General features: G+C 41.5%; 1 protein-coding gene across 4 annotated transcripts in view; it reads left to right on the forward strand.

The window, feature by feature from the left end:
* Positions 1-1626: 1626 nt before the first annotated feature.
* RFWD3 (ring finger and WD repeat domain 3) overlaps positions 1627-13940 on the forward strand; it is a 47229-nt gene continuing 34915 nt past the window's right edge. The window contains exons 1-2 of one of the 4 annotated variants that reach the window (XM_071209080.1): positions 1627-1783; positions 7198-7627. In XM_071209080.1, coding sequence (XP_071065181.1) covers positions 7200-7627 — 428 coding nt within the window. In that variant the 5' untranslated portion in view covers positions 1627-1783; positions 7198-7199. Of the gene's footprint in view, positions 1926-7197; positions 7628-13940 lie in introns of all 4 variants that reach the window. The other 3 variants (XM_071209081.1, XM_004464776.5, XM_071209082.1) reach the window with 3 other exon arrangements.

Genomic DNA, 13940 nt, shown 5'->3' on the forward strand with positions numbered 1-13940 from the left:
AAAAAAAAAAATAGATGGATTGGGACTTGGTAGAGAGTCTACGTAGACATCAATAACCCCCAAGATGGCTGCTGGAAGACCCTCCCCAAGATTCTGCCACTCAGAAGAACTGGAACCTGGAGAAGCCCTGGATATTTCCCAAGGACTTTATCATTGGGCCCTCCTGGGAGATTGATGGGAGAAATAAGCAATCAAAATGGTTAACAGCTGGAATTCCTCCCCTGCCATTAGCAAAGGGGTGGGATAATTAACAGTTCAAAAGGCAGGCACAGGCTTAAGCTCTCTCCTGCACTCTGTTTCCTCTGGACCCGTTCTGGCTGCCTTCTCCCTCGTTTGGATCACTATGCAAGTAAACCTGGGCATTTATAACCTATAATGGGAAATTGTAGCCTCTAAATCAGCTCTCTTTATCACTTTTCAACCCCTTCCTTTCTACCTGGGACTCCTGATCTGTTATTTTCTCCCATTTCTCTTCCCTCCCTACCTGAATAAATTACTGGCCTAACTCACCCGACGTGCTCTTGAAGTTCATTTCTGCAGCATAGGCAAGAACCTTAATAAAATCCAGTAACAGTATGGTATGGGGAGTTACTACTAAGATGGTACAGAATTTGTTTGGGGTGATGATAGTTTTGGTGATTGTAGCACAAAATTGTGACTGTAAACAGCACTGAATTGTATTTTTGAATGCGGCTAAAAGGGGGCATTTTAGGTTGTTACTAGAATAAAAATTAAGAAACAAAACCATAGGACTATACAACACAAACAGCAAACTCTAATGTAAACTATAGTTAATAGTGCAATTATAATAACATTCTTCCATCGTTGTGTTACAATAGGGAGTGGTATATGGGAACTTTGTACTTCCTGCATGGTTTTCCTGTAAACCTACTTTTTTAATAAAATATATTTTTTAAAATCAGTTTTTGGTTCATCTATGACATTCAATTATCCATTTTCTCCTCTGCCACCATTCCACTGAAAATGGGCAGCTGAGTAAATAAAATTCTGGCACTGTGTAGTCCGTGCCTGAGGTTTAGGTTTTTAGGTCTTTCTCCTAGAAATGAAATTTCTTCTTGCTTTCAGCAAAATGCTTGAAAATGTTAATTGATCTGACCTTTTCTTAGCAGCGGGCTATTTATTGCCGTGGTTTGGCACTGAAGAGATCGCGTAGGCAAATTTTTTTGCGTGAGCTCTTCAACCCCCTGAAAGACAATGTATAAACAAGATTGTCTCATTTCTCTTCCGGGATCAGGAATTCTTGGGACAATTTATTAAAATCACCCAGTTTGTTATTGTCCTTCGGATAAAGACAGCTTCACTAAAGAGTTAGGGAAAATCAGCAGGAGCCAAAGTTTTTACATTTTCATCTGTATTCCAAAATGGAACGAGAATTCTTTTTTTTTGGAACTTTAACGCCAGAAAGTTCAAGTAAACGATAGTAACAATCCTTTTCCACTGTTTTCGCGGGCTGAGCGCGACGTGACCGACATAGATTTCTACCAATTGTACTAGGATTCCTCGGGCTTTGTCCCGCCTTTTAGCCCGCGAAGTGCCAGCCAATGAGAGCGACGCTGTTTCAGACAGCGGCGACCAATGGAAGAAGAAGAGAGACTATTGGTCACCAGCTGGTGGCTGCTGCCCAATAGGAGCAGGTCGGGCCCGGGGTTCTGGCGAGGAGATTTAGCTACTGAGGAGATTGGCGGTTGGGATCCGCGTCTGTATAAGTAACGGCTGACGCTGAGGCGTGCTCGCGATTTTTACCGCGTCCTTCCGGCTTCAGGTGAGGAGGGCCCTTCCCTCTAACCAGGCCTTGAGCCTCTAGCGCCGAGATAATTTCCCGGGGCTGGGCCCCTGGGTGCGGGGTCCAGGGACGCCCCACGCTAGGTGGGCTGCGCTTAGGCGTGAAACCGCGACCTGAGGAGGTAAGTCCTGGGCAGGCCCGGAGGTCTTGCTGAGGCGCCCGAATCCCCGCCCTTTCCGGGTTGCTGGGGTAAGCGCCTCAAGGTGGGGAGCGCGGGGCAGGTGGTGAGGGCGAGAACTTGGGACGATCACAAAAGGAGCCGAGTTTCCGGTAGCCGGGCCTGGGCGGCGCTTCCCGGAGAACTGAGCGTCTTGACTCCATTTGCAAATATTTGCGCCCTCGTCAGCGTCCATTCCTTGCAGAACCTTCAAGAATCTGAGGAACTTAATTTTTTTATTTTAACTAGTTTTACTCTGTGACGCAACTCTGTGGCGTAAATTATTATCCGTATTTTACCGATAAACAAGTTGAGCTGAAAGGTTAGGAAATCTACCTCAGGTCCCACAGGTACCGAGGTTTCTGCCTCCCCGCTGCCTCCTCTTACCTTGTTAATTGCGGGCCATTACCCGGCCTGTTGTGGGCATCGGTCGAAATCAGCGACAGAGCAATTGGGAGGTTTAAGATTTTAAGCCCCAACTTTTCAAGGCATCCATAGAAAACAGCATTTGTGTGGCATGCTGAGTTAGAAGGCTTGTGGTGACCAGGTGACCTTTTGTTCTAGGCACCCCTGGTTAGTTCAAGGGCTGGAGGGATCTGTATCTCGCGCTGGTCGGGAAGCTTTGCTCCATTCAGAGCTGCGTGTTCCCGTAGAACCCTGCAATGATGGAGATGTGCTAGGTGGGCATCGCCCAGTACGGTAGCCAGTAGTGACTGTTGAGCACTTGGATGTGGCCAGTGCGACTGAGGATCTTAATTTTATCTAACTTAAAAAATCGCATGTGACTAGTGACTACCATAGTGGACACTGGAACGCTCTAGATTCTACTCTTTTTGGTCCTTCCCCCACTCCACACCCCTTTGTTTTCTGGAAGGTTGCTTTGTTTAATGTCCCTAGGTACATCTAGAAGTAACTTAGCTTCTAAGGCTATCGTTGTACCCTAAGAAACACGTCTTAAGCATTATTAAAGGCATGACCTTAACAGTATTTCAGAAGAGGAGTGAAGAATTTATTGGTGAGGTTTGGAACAGTGTAATTCTTTTCTTGGATAGTACATTAAAATTGATAGGTTCTGGGGAGTGGATGTGGTGCAGCGATTGAGCGCCTGCTTGCCGTGTAGGAGGTCCGAGGTTCAATCCCCAGTACCCGCTAAACATATTGATAAGTTCTGTAGGGTTGTAACTATACAGCTATACAGAAGTTTTAGTGATTCAGTACCTGCTGGTATGTTCTTAGCTTTTTTATTTGGTTTTTGTTTTTTTGAAGGGGTGTGGTGGATAATTCAATAGGTATTGTGCACTGCTGTGTACTTAGTGCTATGGAAGATACAGTGTTAGTGAGTTCTGGTCTCTGCCTTCCTTGTCTAATCAGAACTGGTTGTTCTCTAGGCATATGATGGGAGGGAAGTTCATATTTTAATATTTAATCATTCTGAAAAGTATAGAGAGTAATAAAAGATCTGTGCACTCACCACCCAGACCTAACAAATCTTGGCTTTTTGATATGGTTACTTCCAATCTTTAAGAAATAACAAAAATTATATAGTTGAAGCTCCACATATATCCCTATACCCTTTCTGAATATGGTGTTTATCATGCCCGTTCGTGCTTTGTACTACTGCCATCTATTTATAAACCCAGGTAGTATGATTTTGCATGTTTTTTTATAAATGTTATTGTGGTAACATCTCTAAAATAAATTTTGCCAATTTATCCATATTTAAGTGTACAATTAATTACATTCTCAGTGGCATTAATTACATTCTCAGTGTTGTGCTACCATCATCACCAGTCATTACCAAACTATCACCCCAAACAAAAACTCTATACCCATTAATCAATAACTCTCCCCCCACACACACACTCACTGTGGTAACCTCTAATTACTTTCTGTCTCTATGATTTGCTTATTCAGATATTTCATGTAAGTGGAATCATACAATATTCTTTCATGTGTGGTTTATTTCACTCAGCATATGCTTTTACGGTTCATCCCTGCATGTATCAATTTAATTCCTTTATATGGCTGAATAATGTTCCGTTTTGTGGATATATCACATTTTGTTTATCCATTCATCTGTTGATGGCTGCTTGGGTTATTTCCACCTTTTGGCAATTGTGAGCAATGCTGCTGCGAACATGAGTATTCAATGTTTTGGGGGATATATACCTAGGAGTGGAGTTGCTATTTCAGACTTTCACTTAACCTCTTATTTTCACTACTGTGCCACCCTCCATCCTGGACTCTTAAACCTGTCTGGTTCAAACCTCCACTTTTCTACATCATAGGGGAGGAGGGTGTTTTTGTTTTGTATTATTCTGTTTTGTTTTGAGTGATAGGCAAGTTAACTGCTTTTCTAGGTTTTCAACCTAGCTCCATCTTTCAATACTCCTGTGGTACCTGCTTTCTACAATTCCTATAGTAGAATCAACTTCTCAATAGTATACCTTCCCTCCTCTTTGCAGGCACTTGGATTTCATCCTTTCAGCTCTACTAATTAATTACCATCATCATTACCCTTTATGACCTCAAAATTGCTTTACATTTCTCATATCCTGTTTTCTTTGTCCTTGTGTATTCTTTTTTTAAGGCTTTCATTTTTGTTTTTTTGTTTATTTACCTTCATGAGTTATCAGAAATGACTGGGGAGAAACATACATGTTCTTTATCCACCATATTTACTGAAACTCCCTCCATTTACTCCACCCACTCCATTCTGGCCTCTGACCCCATCACTTCAGAGAAACTGTTCTTTTCTGGGTTATCTGTCACTTCCATATTGCTAAATCTAGTCGCCACTCTGTCTCTCATTAGCAGCTGACACATTTTCTTCCAAGATTGCACACACTCATAGGTTTCTACTTACTTCACTGTCCCCTCTTAGTCTTCATTATTGGCTTCTCTTCCTATAAAAGTTCTTATATGTCAGTGTTTCTGGTTTTAGTGCTGGGTCCTCTTTCTGTATTCCTTCTTAGGTGGCTTAATCCACTTCCACAATTCTTAAGTAGGATGACTATACTGAGGATTCTTAAAGCTATGTATATCTTTCCACCTCTACTGAACCACTCTCAAGCCTCTGATCACTAACCTGAACTCTCATAGTAGCCTCTTCAGTGGTCACCTTGCTTGCACTTTTTTTTTTTTAAAGATTTATTTTATTTATTTTTCTCCCCTTCCCCCCCATTGTCTGCTTTCTGTGTCCTTTTGCTGTGTGTTCTTCTGTGTCTGCTTGCATTCTTGTCGTGCTGTACCGAGAAACTGTGTTGCTTTTTTTTTATTGTCATTGTGTCATCTTGCTGTGTCAGCTCTGTGTGTGCAGTGCCACTCCTTGGCGGGCTGTGCTTTTTTCATGCGGGGTGGCTCTTCTTGCAGTGTGCACTCCTTGTGCTTGGGCACCTCTGAGTGGAGGACACCCTTGCGTGGCATGGCACTCCTTATGCATGGCAGCACTGCATGTGGGCCAGTTTACCACACAGGTTAGGAGGCCTTGGGTATCAAGCCCTGGACGCTCCATATGGTAGGCAGATGCTCTATCAGATGAGCCACAACCGCTTCCCTTGCTTGCACTCTTGATCCATTACAGTCCACTCTTGACATAGAAGAAACCCCTTACAAAAACCCACAAGGCCTTTTATGATTATATCCTGCCTCTCCAGTCTCGTCCCTGACTGTCTGCACTTCCTCCCTATACTCGTTACACTGGTCTCAAATGCACCAAACTCATGCTCACCAAAGACCTGTGCACTGATTTATTCTACCTGAAACTTTTCCTTGGCTCTCGAATGGTCAGCTTCTTTTAATCCTTTAGGCCTCATTTCAATTTTCACTCTTCTAGAGAGGGCTTCACTTTCATATCTAAAATCCTTGCCCCCCATCCCCAAAACTATCACAATCTATAATTTTCTCATTAAATTGTTTGTTTATTGGTTTTCTCCTGATTGCTAGAATGTAAACTTGGTTACTAAGGATCTTGTCTGTTTGACTTTGTGTGGGTTGCATAACAGGTGCCTAATAAATATGTTAAATGAGCTCATGTAATAAAATTAGAGATAGGAAAAAAAATTAAGGTATGGGGTAAATAAACGTTGCTCATACTCTTTGAAGAGATTAGGTAAATTTCCATTTTAACTTTTAACAAGTATAAAAGTAGGCTTTCTCTGTTTATCTTTTGTAACTTTTGGTGATATGAAAGATAAATATTGCTTACTAAAATTAAATATAGGGAAGTGGATGTGGCTCAAGCGATTGGGCTCCCATCCACCATATGGGAGGCCCCAGTTCAATTCCCTGGACCTCCTAATGAAGGCAAGCTGGCCTGCACTGTGGAAAGTTGGCACAGCAAGATGACACAACAAAGGGAGGCAGGCAGACACAGAAGAACGCGCAGCAAATAGACACAGAGAGCAGACAGTGAGCACAAGTGGCCAGGGGGAGGAATAAATAAATAAAAATAAATCTGTAAAAAAATTAAATACTGCATCATATGCATTTGCTTTTGGCAGTTGTCCATATTCAGATGAAAACAAAGAACTGCAAGGGATCTGGGTGATTACTTTCAGATCTAGTAGATGAACCCCTTTGTTTTATTTATTTATTTATTTTTAAAGATTTATTTATTTTTATTTAATTCCCCTCCTCCCCCAGTTGTCTGTTTGCTGCGTCTTGTTTCTTTGTCCGCTTCTGTTGTCGTCAGCGGCATGGGAAGTGTGGGCGGCGCCATTCCTGGGCAGGCTGCACTTTCTTTCGCCCTGGGCGGCTCTCCTTACAGGGTCCACTCCTTGTGCGTGGGGCTCCCCTATGCGGGGGGGGGGGGGGGGCCGCACTCCTTGCGCGCATCAGCACTGAGCATGGGCCAGCTCCACAAGGGTTAAGGAGGCCCAGGGTTTGAACCGTGGACCTCCCATATGGTAGACGGATGCCCTAACCACTGGGCCAAGTCTGTTTCCCCCCTTTATTTTAAAGATCTCTTAATTTTAAAAGCTTTAGTCACATGGCTTCATGTTTTCAAAGGGTGAACCGGAAAAACTGTATAAAAGTGCTTGTTATGGAGAAAAAATTCCATCATTAGCAATACTCTTCTGACTTTAAGTAATTAAAATCTTTTCTTTAAGCTTCTCAGTTTTGCCAAAAATCATCTTTCGTAGAAATTCTGAGTGACTATATATAAATATTATATCAGCTTCATGGCATGTTTTATCTATTTTACTAACACTGTTTGCAAATATTGCTTTCTCAGTGATGTCTCAGGAAGCAATGGAAGATAACCTTCAGGTGCAGATTGATCGTCATGCTGCAGAACAACCTGCTTCTGCTGAAGTGGTCAGCAGCCAAGTAGTACCACCCCTGCTCCAGCCTGCTCCACAGGTGTCGATTGACCTGACAGAGGAAGTGGAGCTTTCTAGAGAAGAAAGTGTAGAGAACATCAATCCAGAAACTTCAGAGGAGGATAGACGGCAATCTGATACTAACCCTACTGTCCAAGTGTCTTCGCTGGATTCAATGAACAGCTTTATCAGTGGGCTACAGAGGCTTCATGGCATGCTGGAATTCTTGAGACCTCCACCTTCAGACCACAGTGTGGGGCCAGTGAGAGCAAGAAGGAGGAGGAGAGTGTCTGCTTCACGCAGGACAAGGTCCGGAGGGTCTCAGAGGATAGACAGTGCCAGGTAAATGTTTATTCATATACAGATTGTGGGAATAGTACCGGCCTGGGAATTATGAATCTTAGGTTCTGATCAAGTCCCAGTATTGCCAAGGACAGTGAATGCAGTGACCTTCAGCAAGCCAGGTGTAACCTTCCTGAACCCCTAGTTCTTAAAAAGTCAAATGGAAATAAAAGTACTTCCCTTGTTTACTTCACAGAGTTATTGCAGGGATAATGTACACTGATGTGCTTTGAAAACTAGGAAGCAGACATTTTGGAGATGGTGGTTTGTGGGCAGTGGTTTCTGTAGAGGTTGGCTTTTCTTTAGATAATGTGTGTCTGGTACACCAAAAAGTATTTAACTTGCAAGTTTACTTCTCTCATCCAAGATCCTATTGTTCACTGGTGCTCCAGTTGGTGATGCTGTAGATTTTGGAAGGAGAGAAACCTATGTGAATTAGTTTAGAGCTTATCTGACTAAGTAATTGGGACGCATTCTAGCCCTTCTACCCTGAGAATGTCTTACAGAATGGAAAATAAAATTTCATAGTCTTTGATTGGAACCTGCTTGTCTTTTCAGTGCCTTTATACACTTTATGTTTAACATAAGATTTGCCATTTTAACCATTTTTAAGGGTACAATTAAGTGGCATTAATTACATTCATAGTGTTATGCTGCCATCCCCTTCCATTACTGAAACTTTGATCACCACAAACAGAAACTCTTTACTCTTTAAGCAGTATCTCCCCATTCTCCCTCCCCACAACCTCTAGTGACCTCTACTCTACTTTCTGTCTCTGTGAATTTGCTTATTCTAGGTATTTCATGTAAGTGGAATCATAAAATATTTGTCTTTTTGTGTCTGGCTTATTTCACTTTAATGTTTTCAAGGCTCATCCATGTTGTAGCAGTTCTCAGAACTCCATTCCTTTTTATGATTGAATAGTATTCTATCATATGGATATACTACATTTTGTTTATTCATTAGTCTGTTGATGGACACTTGGATTTTGCTACCATTTGGCTATTAATAGTGCTGCTATAATATTAGTGTATAATTATGTTTGAGCCTCTGTTTTCAGTTCTTTGTGGTATATGCCTGGAATTGCAGAGTCATGGTGATTCTGTTTACCTTTCTGAGGAACCGCCAAACTGTTCCATAATCTGTACCATTTTATATTCCTACCAACAATGTACAAGGATAATAACTCTTTGTTATTTACTGTTTTTGGTTTTGTTTTGTTATGTTTTTTTAAAAACAGTAGCCATCTTAGTGGGTATGAGGTGAATCTCATTTTGGTTTTAGTTTGCATTTCTCTGATGGCTAATGATGTTCATCATCTTTTCATGTACTTATTGGCTGTTTGTATATATGCTTAAGAGAGATGTCTAGTCAAGTCCTTTGACATTTTTTAATTGGACTTTTATTTTTGTTGTTGAATTGTATTCTGGTGATTTTATTTTAACACTTTTTAAATTAAAGTTAATAGATCGCAAAGGACATCACATTAAAAAAACACAAGAGGTTCCCATATACCCTGCTCCCCACCCACCCACCCCATCATTTTTGTAAATTGTATTTCTTTGAAGATATATACATCACCAAAAAAATATATTACATTAAAAAATATAAGAGGTTCCCGTATACCCCCCACCCCATTCCTCCCACACCAGTAACCTCCTCCATCATTGCGGCAACCTCCTCCATCATTGCACTTGGTGAACACATCCTGGAGTGCTGCTGCACCACATAGATAATAGTTTACCCTATAGTTCACACTCTCCTGTAGTACATTCAGTAGGTTAAGGCAGGATATATAAAGTCCATAATCTGACCCTGCAGTATAATTTAGGACAACTCAAAGTCCCAGAAATACCCATACATCACATCTCTTCTTCCCTCTCCCTGCCCTCAGCAACTACTGTGGTCACTTCTTTCCTCAATGCTACAATTTCTTCTATTACTAGTCACAATAGTTTTATAGTAGAATATCACTAAGTCCACTCTAATCCATATTTTATTCCTCCTTTCTGTGGACCCTGGGGTGGTGATGTCCACTCCACCTCTAGATTAAGAGGGGGCTTAGATTACATATGGATGATGGGTGCAGTTCCTCTACTTGCATTTGTAAGCACGCTTGATTCCCTGGTATGGTGGTTGACCATCTTCACCTTCCTGTTAGCTGGCTTGGGTAAGTCCAATGAACTAGAGAGTAGGTGCTGCAACTTTGCTGAGGCTCAGGGCCCAGCTGGTACATGGGCAGTCCAGAGATTCAAGTCCCCTGAGTATGCACCATCCCTAGCACCAATCACAAGTTCAGTAAAAGCGACAAGAGGCGTGGTGTAGGAAGGTCACACCTGAGTCCAACTCCATCACACTCAGGAGCACAAATTCCAAAGTAGGGCCCTCTGACATGGCGCAGAACTCCAAATCCATCTGCCATGACCATATACCCTGTGGATCTCCATAGCCTTCAGGAGAACCAGCACCTAGAGTTGTATCTACTTTGGCTCTCTGGGGTCTGGCTGAGGTGTGCATAAGTGTGACCCCTCTGATGACCTCCCGACTCTTTTTTGGAGACTCTTAGCCATATAAACTCATTTGTCTTTGCCATTTCCCCCTTTTAGTCAAGGTCAAAAAGCAGTTTTTAACACTCGATCCAGTATGTAGGCTGAGATATTCTGCTGGTCTGAGTTAACCCTTTTATTCAAGGTCTCTTTCTAGTTGCAGCTTCAGTTAGTGATTGGTAATAATCCTTCGGGGGCTAGGAAAGCTCATCCTTAGGAGTCATGTCCCACGCTGGGGGGATGGTAATGCATTTACATGCTGAGTTTGGCTTAGAGAGTGGCCACATTTGAGCAACATGGAGGCTTTCAGGAGGTAATTCTTAGGCACCCTACAGCTCTAGGCCTAGGTCATATTTCAGGCACACAAGCTTATAATTATTCAACCCTTACCAGTTATGTGATTTGCAACTGTTTATTCTTGGGAAGCAGGCACTCAAGCCACTGAGCTGAACCCGCTCCCTGTAATTTGTCTTCTCACTTTCTTGATAATGTTCTTTGGTACACAAAGTTTTTAGTATTGTTGAAGTTCAATTTATTTGTTTTTTTTCTTTCCCCACCATTTTATTTTATTTTTAAAGATACATAGATCACACAAAATGTTACATTAAAAAAATATAAGATATGTAAACTATAATCCATACTGTTCAGCAGTGCTCCAAAATGTATTCATCAAATGCAGTAAATGTACTACACTAATGAAAGAAGTTGTTGGTGTGGGGAGGAGGGTATCTGGGAACCTCTTACAAGTTTTATTTTATTGCTCCCTCTTTTGGTGTCATATCTGAATCTGTTGCCTAATACAAGATGCCAAAGAGGCCCTTACATTTTTTCTCTCATGTGTTTAGGTTTTGATCATCCATTTTGAGTTAATTTTTGTACATGGTGTGAGGTAGGGATCCAATTTCATTCTTTTGTTTGTAGATAACCAGTTTTTCTAGCACTACTTGAAGAGACTATCCTTTTCTCAATGAGTAAACTTAGCATCCTTGTTGAAAGTTAGTTGGCCATAGATGTATGAGTTTATTTCCATTGTCTGTATGTGGAATTCTGTTCCATTGGTCTATAAATTGAACTTGCCTCTTGAAGGGCTTAGTTGTCAAATCTTGACAGGGTAATTAGGAAGAAAAACAATTGTCTATGGCCTGGTCCTTTTTTAACTTCTCCCTGCTTTATTTAAAATACTTTATTTCACATTTGATCTTCTAAAAGTTTTCATAATATTTAAAGAGATAGCATTCAAACCCTTCATTTTATAGGGAAAGGAAAGTTCAACCCTAAAGGTGTGTTTTGTTCAGAGTTTCATAGCTACGCCCAAAGGAGGTAGCACTGGTATACAAACCTGAATTTGACTAGTTTTATTGACAGGCATATAGATGAAGCCTCAGTCAGATCTATTTGTATTCTGACACTATGAGATGACATTTTTTAAAAGGCTCTCTCTCTTTTTTTTTTTTTTTTAACTTAGTAATGGCTCTGAGAGGTAGGATGTCCATTATCCTTGTTTTACAAATAAGGGTGCTGATGGGATAATTTGATTTGACTGAGGTAACCCTGGCATTGGAATAGTGCCTTTTGATTGTGCATTCAGCTTCCTTTCCCATGAATCCTGCTTATTACTGTGGCAGGGGTTACAATTACCATGGTTCCATGTGTGTAGTATCTTGTCACTTCTGGATATCTTTAGTAAATTATGCCCTGTGTCTAGCTCTGTCTTGACAAAAGAGTTGCAAATGTGTGTCACTCCGTTAGATTATGAAGGCAGAGTAAGAGTTCACACATTTGTGTCAGAGGTGAAGGCACTTTATGCAATTTGAGGACCCTGTCAAAGTGAGTAAGCTAACTGCCTTTTTGTGGTTGAGTGTTGAGAGTGTTGCATTCAGGGGCTGGCCTACTGCCAGGAGATCTCTTGCAGTAGTCCTCAGCCTTGCTTTTCCATATGGTCAGTCTTGTCAAGAAGTCCCAGAGTTGATTGCTCTTGATCAGGGATGCACTGGCTTCTGTTAACTGTCTCACAGGAGGGTGATATTTAAAAACAACATGCTGGGAAGTGGACGTGGCCCAATGGACAGGATGTCCACCTACCACATGGGAGGTCCGCGGTTCAAACCCCGGGCCTCCTTAACCCATGTGGAGCTGGCCCATGCACAGCCCTGATGTGCGCAAGGAGTGCCATGCCACACGGGTGTCCCCCCGTGTAGGGGAGCCCCACGCATAAGGAGAACCGCCCAGCTTGAAAGAAAGTGCAGCCTGCCCAAGAATGGCGCCGCACACACGGAGAGCTGACACAACAAAAAGAAACACAGATTCCCGGTGCCACTGATAAGGATAGAAGCGATAGTAGAAGAGCACACAGCGAATGGATACAAAGAGCAGACAACTGGCCGGGGGGAGGGGATGAAAAATAAATCTTTAAAAATAAATAAATAAAATAAAGACAACATATCAATTCACAGAGAAAGAACCGCCACAGGAACCAATTTCTCTTGTTGGCATGGTCAACATGATTCTCCCTGAAGATGCACATACAGGCTAATCTCTAGTCTGAAAATTGCTTTATGTTCATAGAATCTGTGCCCAGGGCCAGGGTTATAGAATTTAGATTTTTAAAGGTATCAGTCAGGCTATTTATATGTCCAGCTCTGCAAAGAAGTAAACCTTAAAAGGTCAGGAACTGCATTTCATTGAAAAGACATGGGTTCTAAAGCCAGATAAATGTTATACTGAAACTTCTCTGCATATTGTAAATTCACACAGAACTATGGACTTATCAGCCAAGGTCACAAACTCCTTTACTCTTCCTTTGTTCGAGGCTGCTTGATGATGAATTCAAGGGTAATCATTTATTCATCAGACCTTTATGACACCCCACCATGTGTCAAAGACTGAACTTTGCCCTGGAGAAACAGTGAATAGGACAGATCAGGGTGCCTTTTCCCTTAAAATTTATGGAGTATAGAGGGTGAGCAAGGGGCAATAACTTAGTAGGCTTTAATTTAGAGATGTTAAAATCAAAGGAGGGAGTGGTGGGGTGGGGGCAGTGGGGTTGAATGGGACCTCATATTTTTTTAATGTAATATTTTTTAAAAATGAATTTAAAAATTAAAAAAATCAAAGGAGTCGGCGGTGATGAAAGAATATCCTAGGCTCCAAGACTGCACTAAGTGATTTTGTAAAAAGTCACATTTTACTTCCTTTTTATGAAGTTAAACAAAAATCTGTTGTATTTCTATAGCCAATAATGACTATCCAAAAATGAAATTAAGAAAATGATTCCATTTATCATAGTATTAGTTTTAGTTTGCTAAAAACTGCTGGGAGCAATATACTAGAAATGGGTTAGTTTTTACAATGGGGATTTATCAGGTTAAAAGCTGACAGTTCTGAGGCCATGAAAGTGTTCAGATCAAGGCATCGTCAGGAGATGCCTTCTCAAGCTGCAGTTCTGGGTGATTCAGTCGCTCCCCTCTTCTCCAGGCCACCTCCTTTTGGCTTCTGGGTTCCTCTCTGTCTCTGCAACTTTTTTTCTCTGTCTGCAGCTTTTTATTTTTTTGAAAGAAATTAAAGAAGACAAATAAATGGAAATAAGAACTGTGTTCATGGATTAGAAGACTTAATATTGTAAAATGACAGTACTATTCAAAGTGATCTATAGATTCTCTGTCAAAGTTCCACCTGCCTTAAAGTGTTAAAAGTTGGCGTTAATGGGCATCTGGATTGGGGTTATGCTGGAGTTCTCCGTGTGGGTTTTGGGCTATTTTTGCAACTC

This window comes from Dasypus novemcinctus, chromosome 18, assembly GCF_030445035.2.
Source record: "Dasypus novemcinctus isolate mDasNov1 chromosome 18, mDasNov1.1.hap2, whole genome shotgun sequence".
NCBI lineage: Eukaryota > Metazoa > Chordata > Mammalia > Cingulata > Dasypodidae > Dasypus > Dasypus novemcinctus.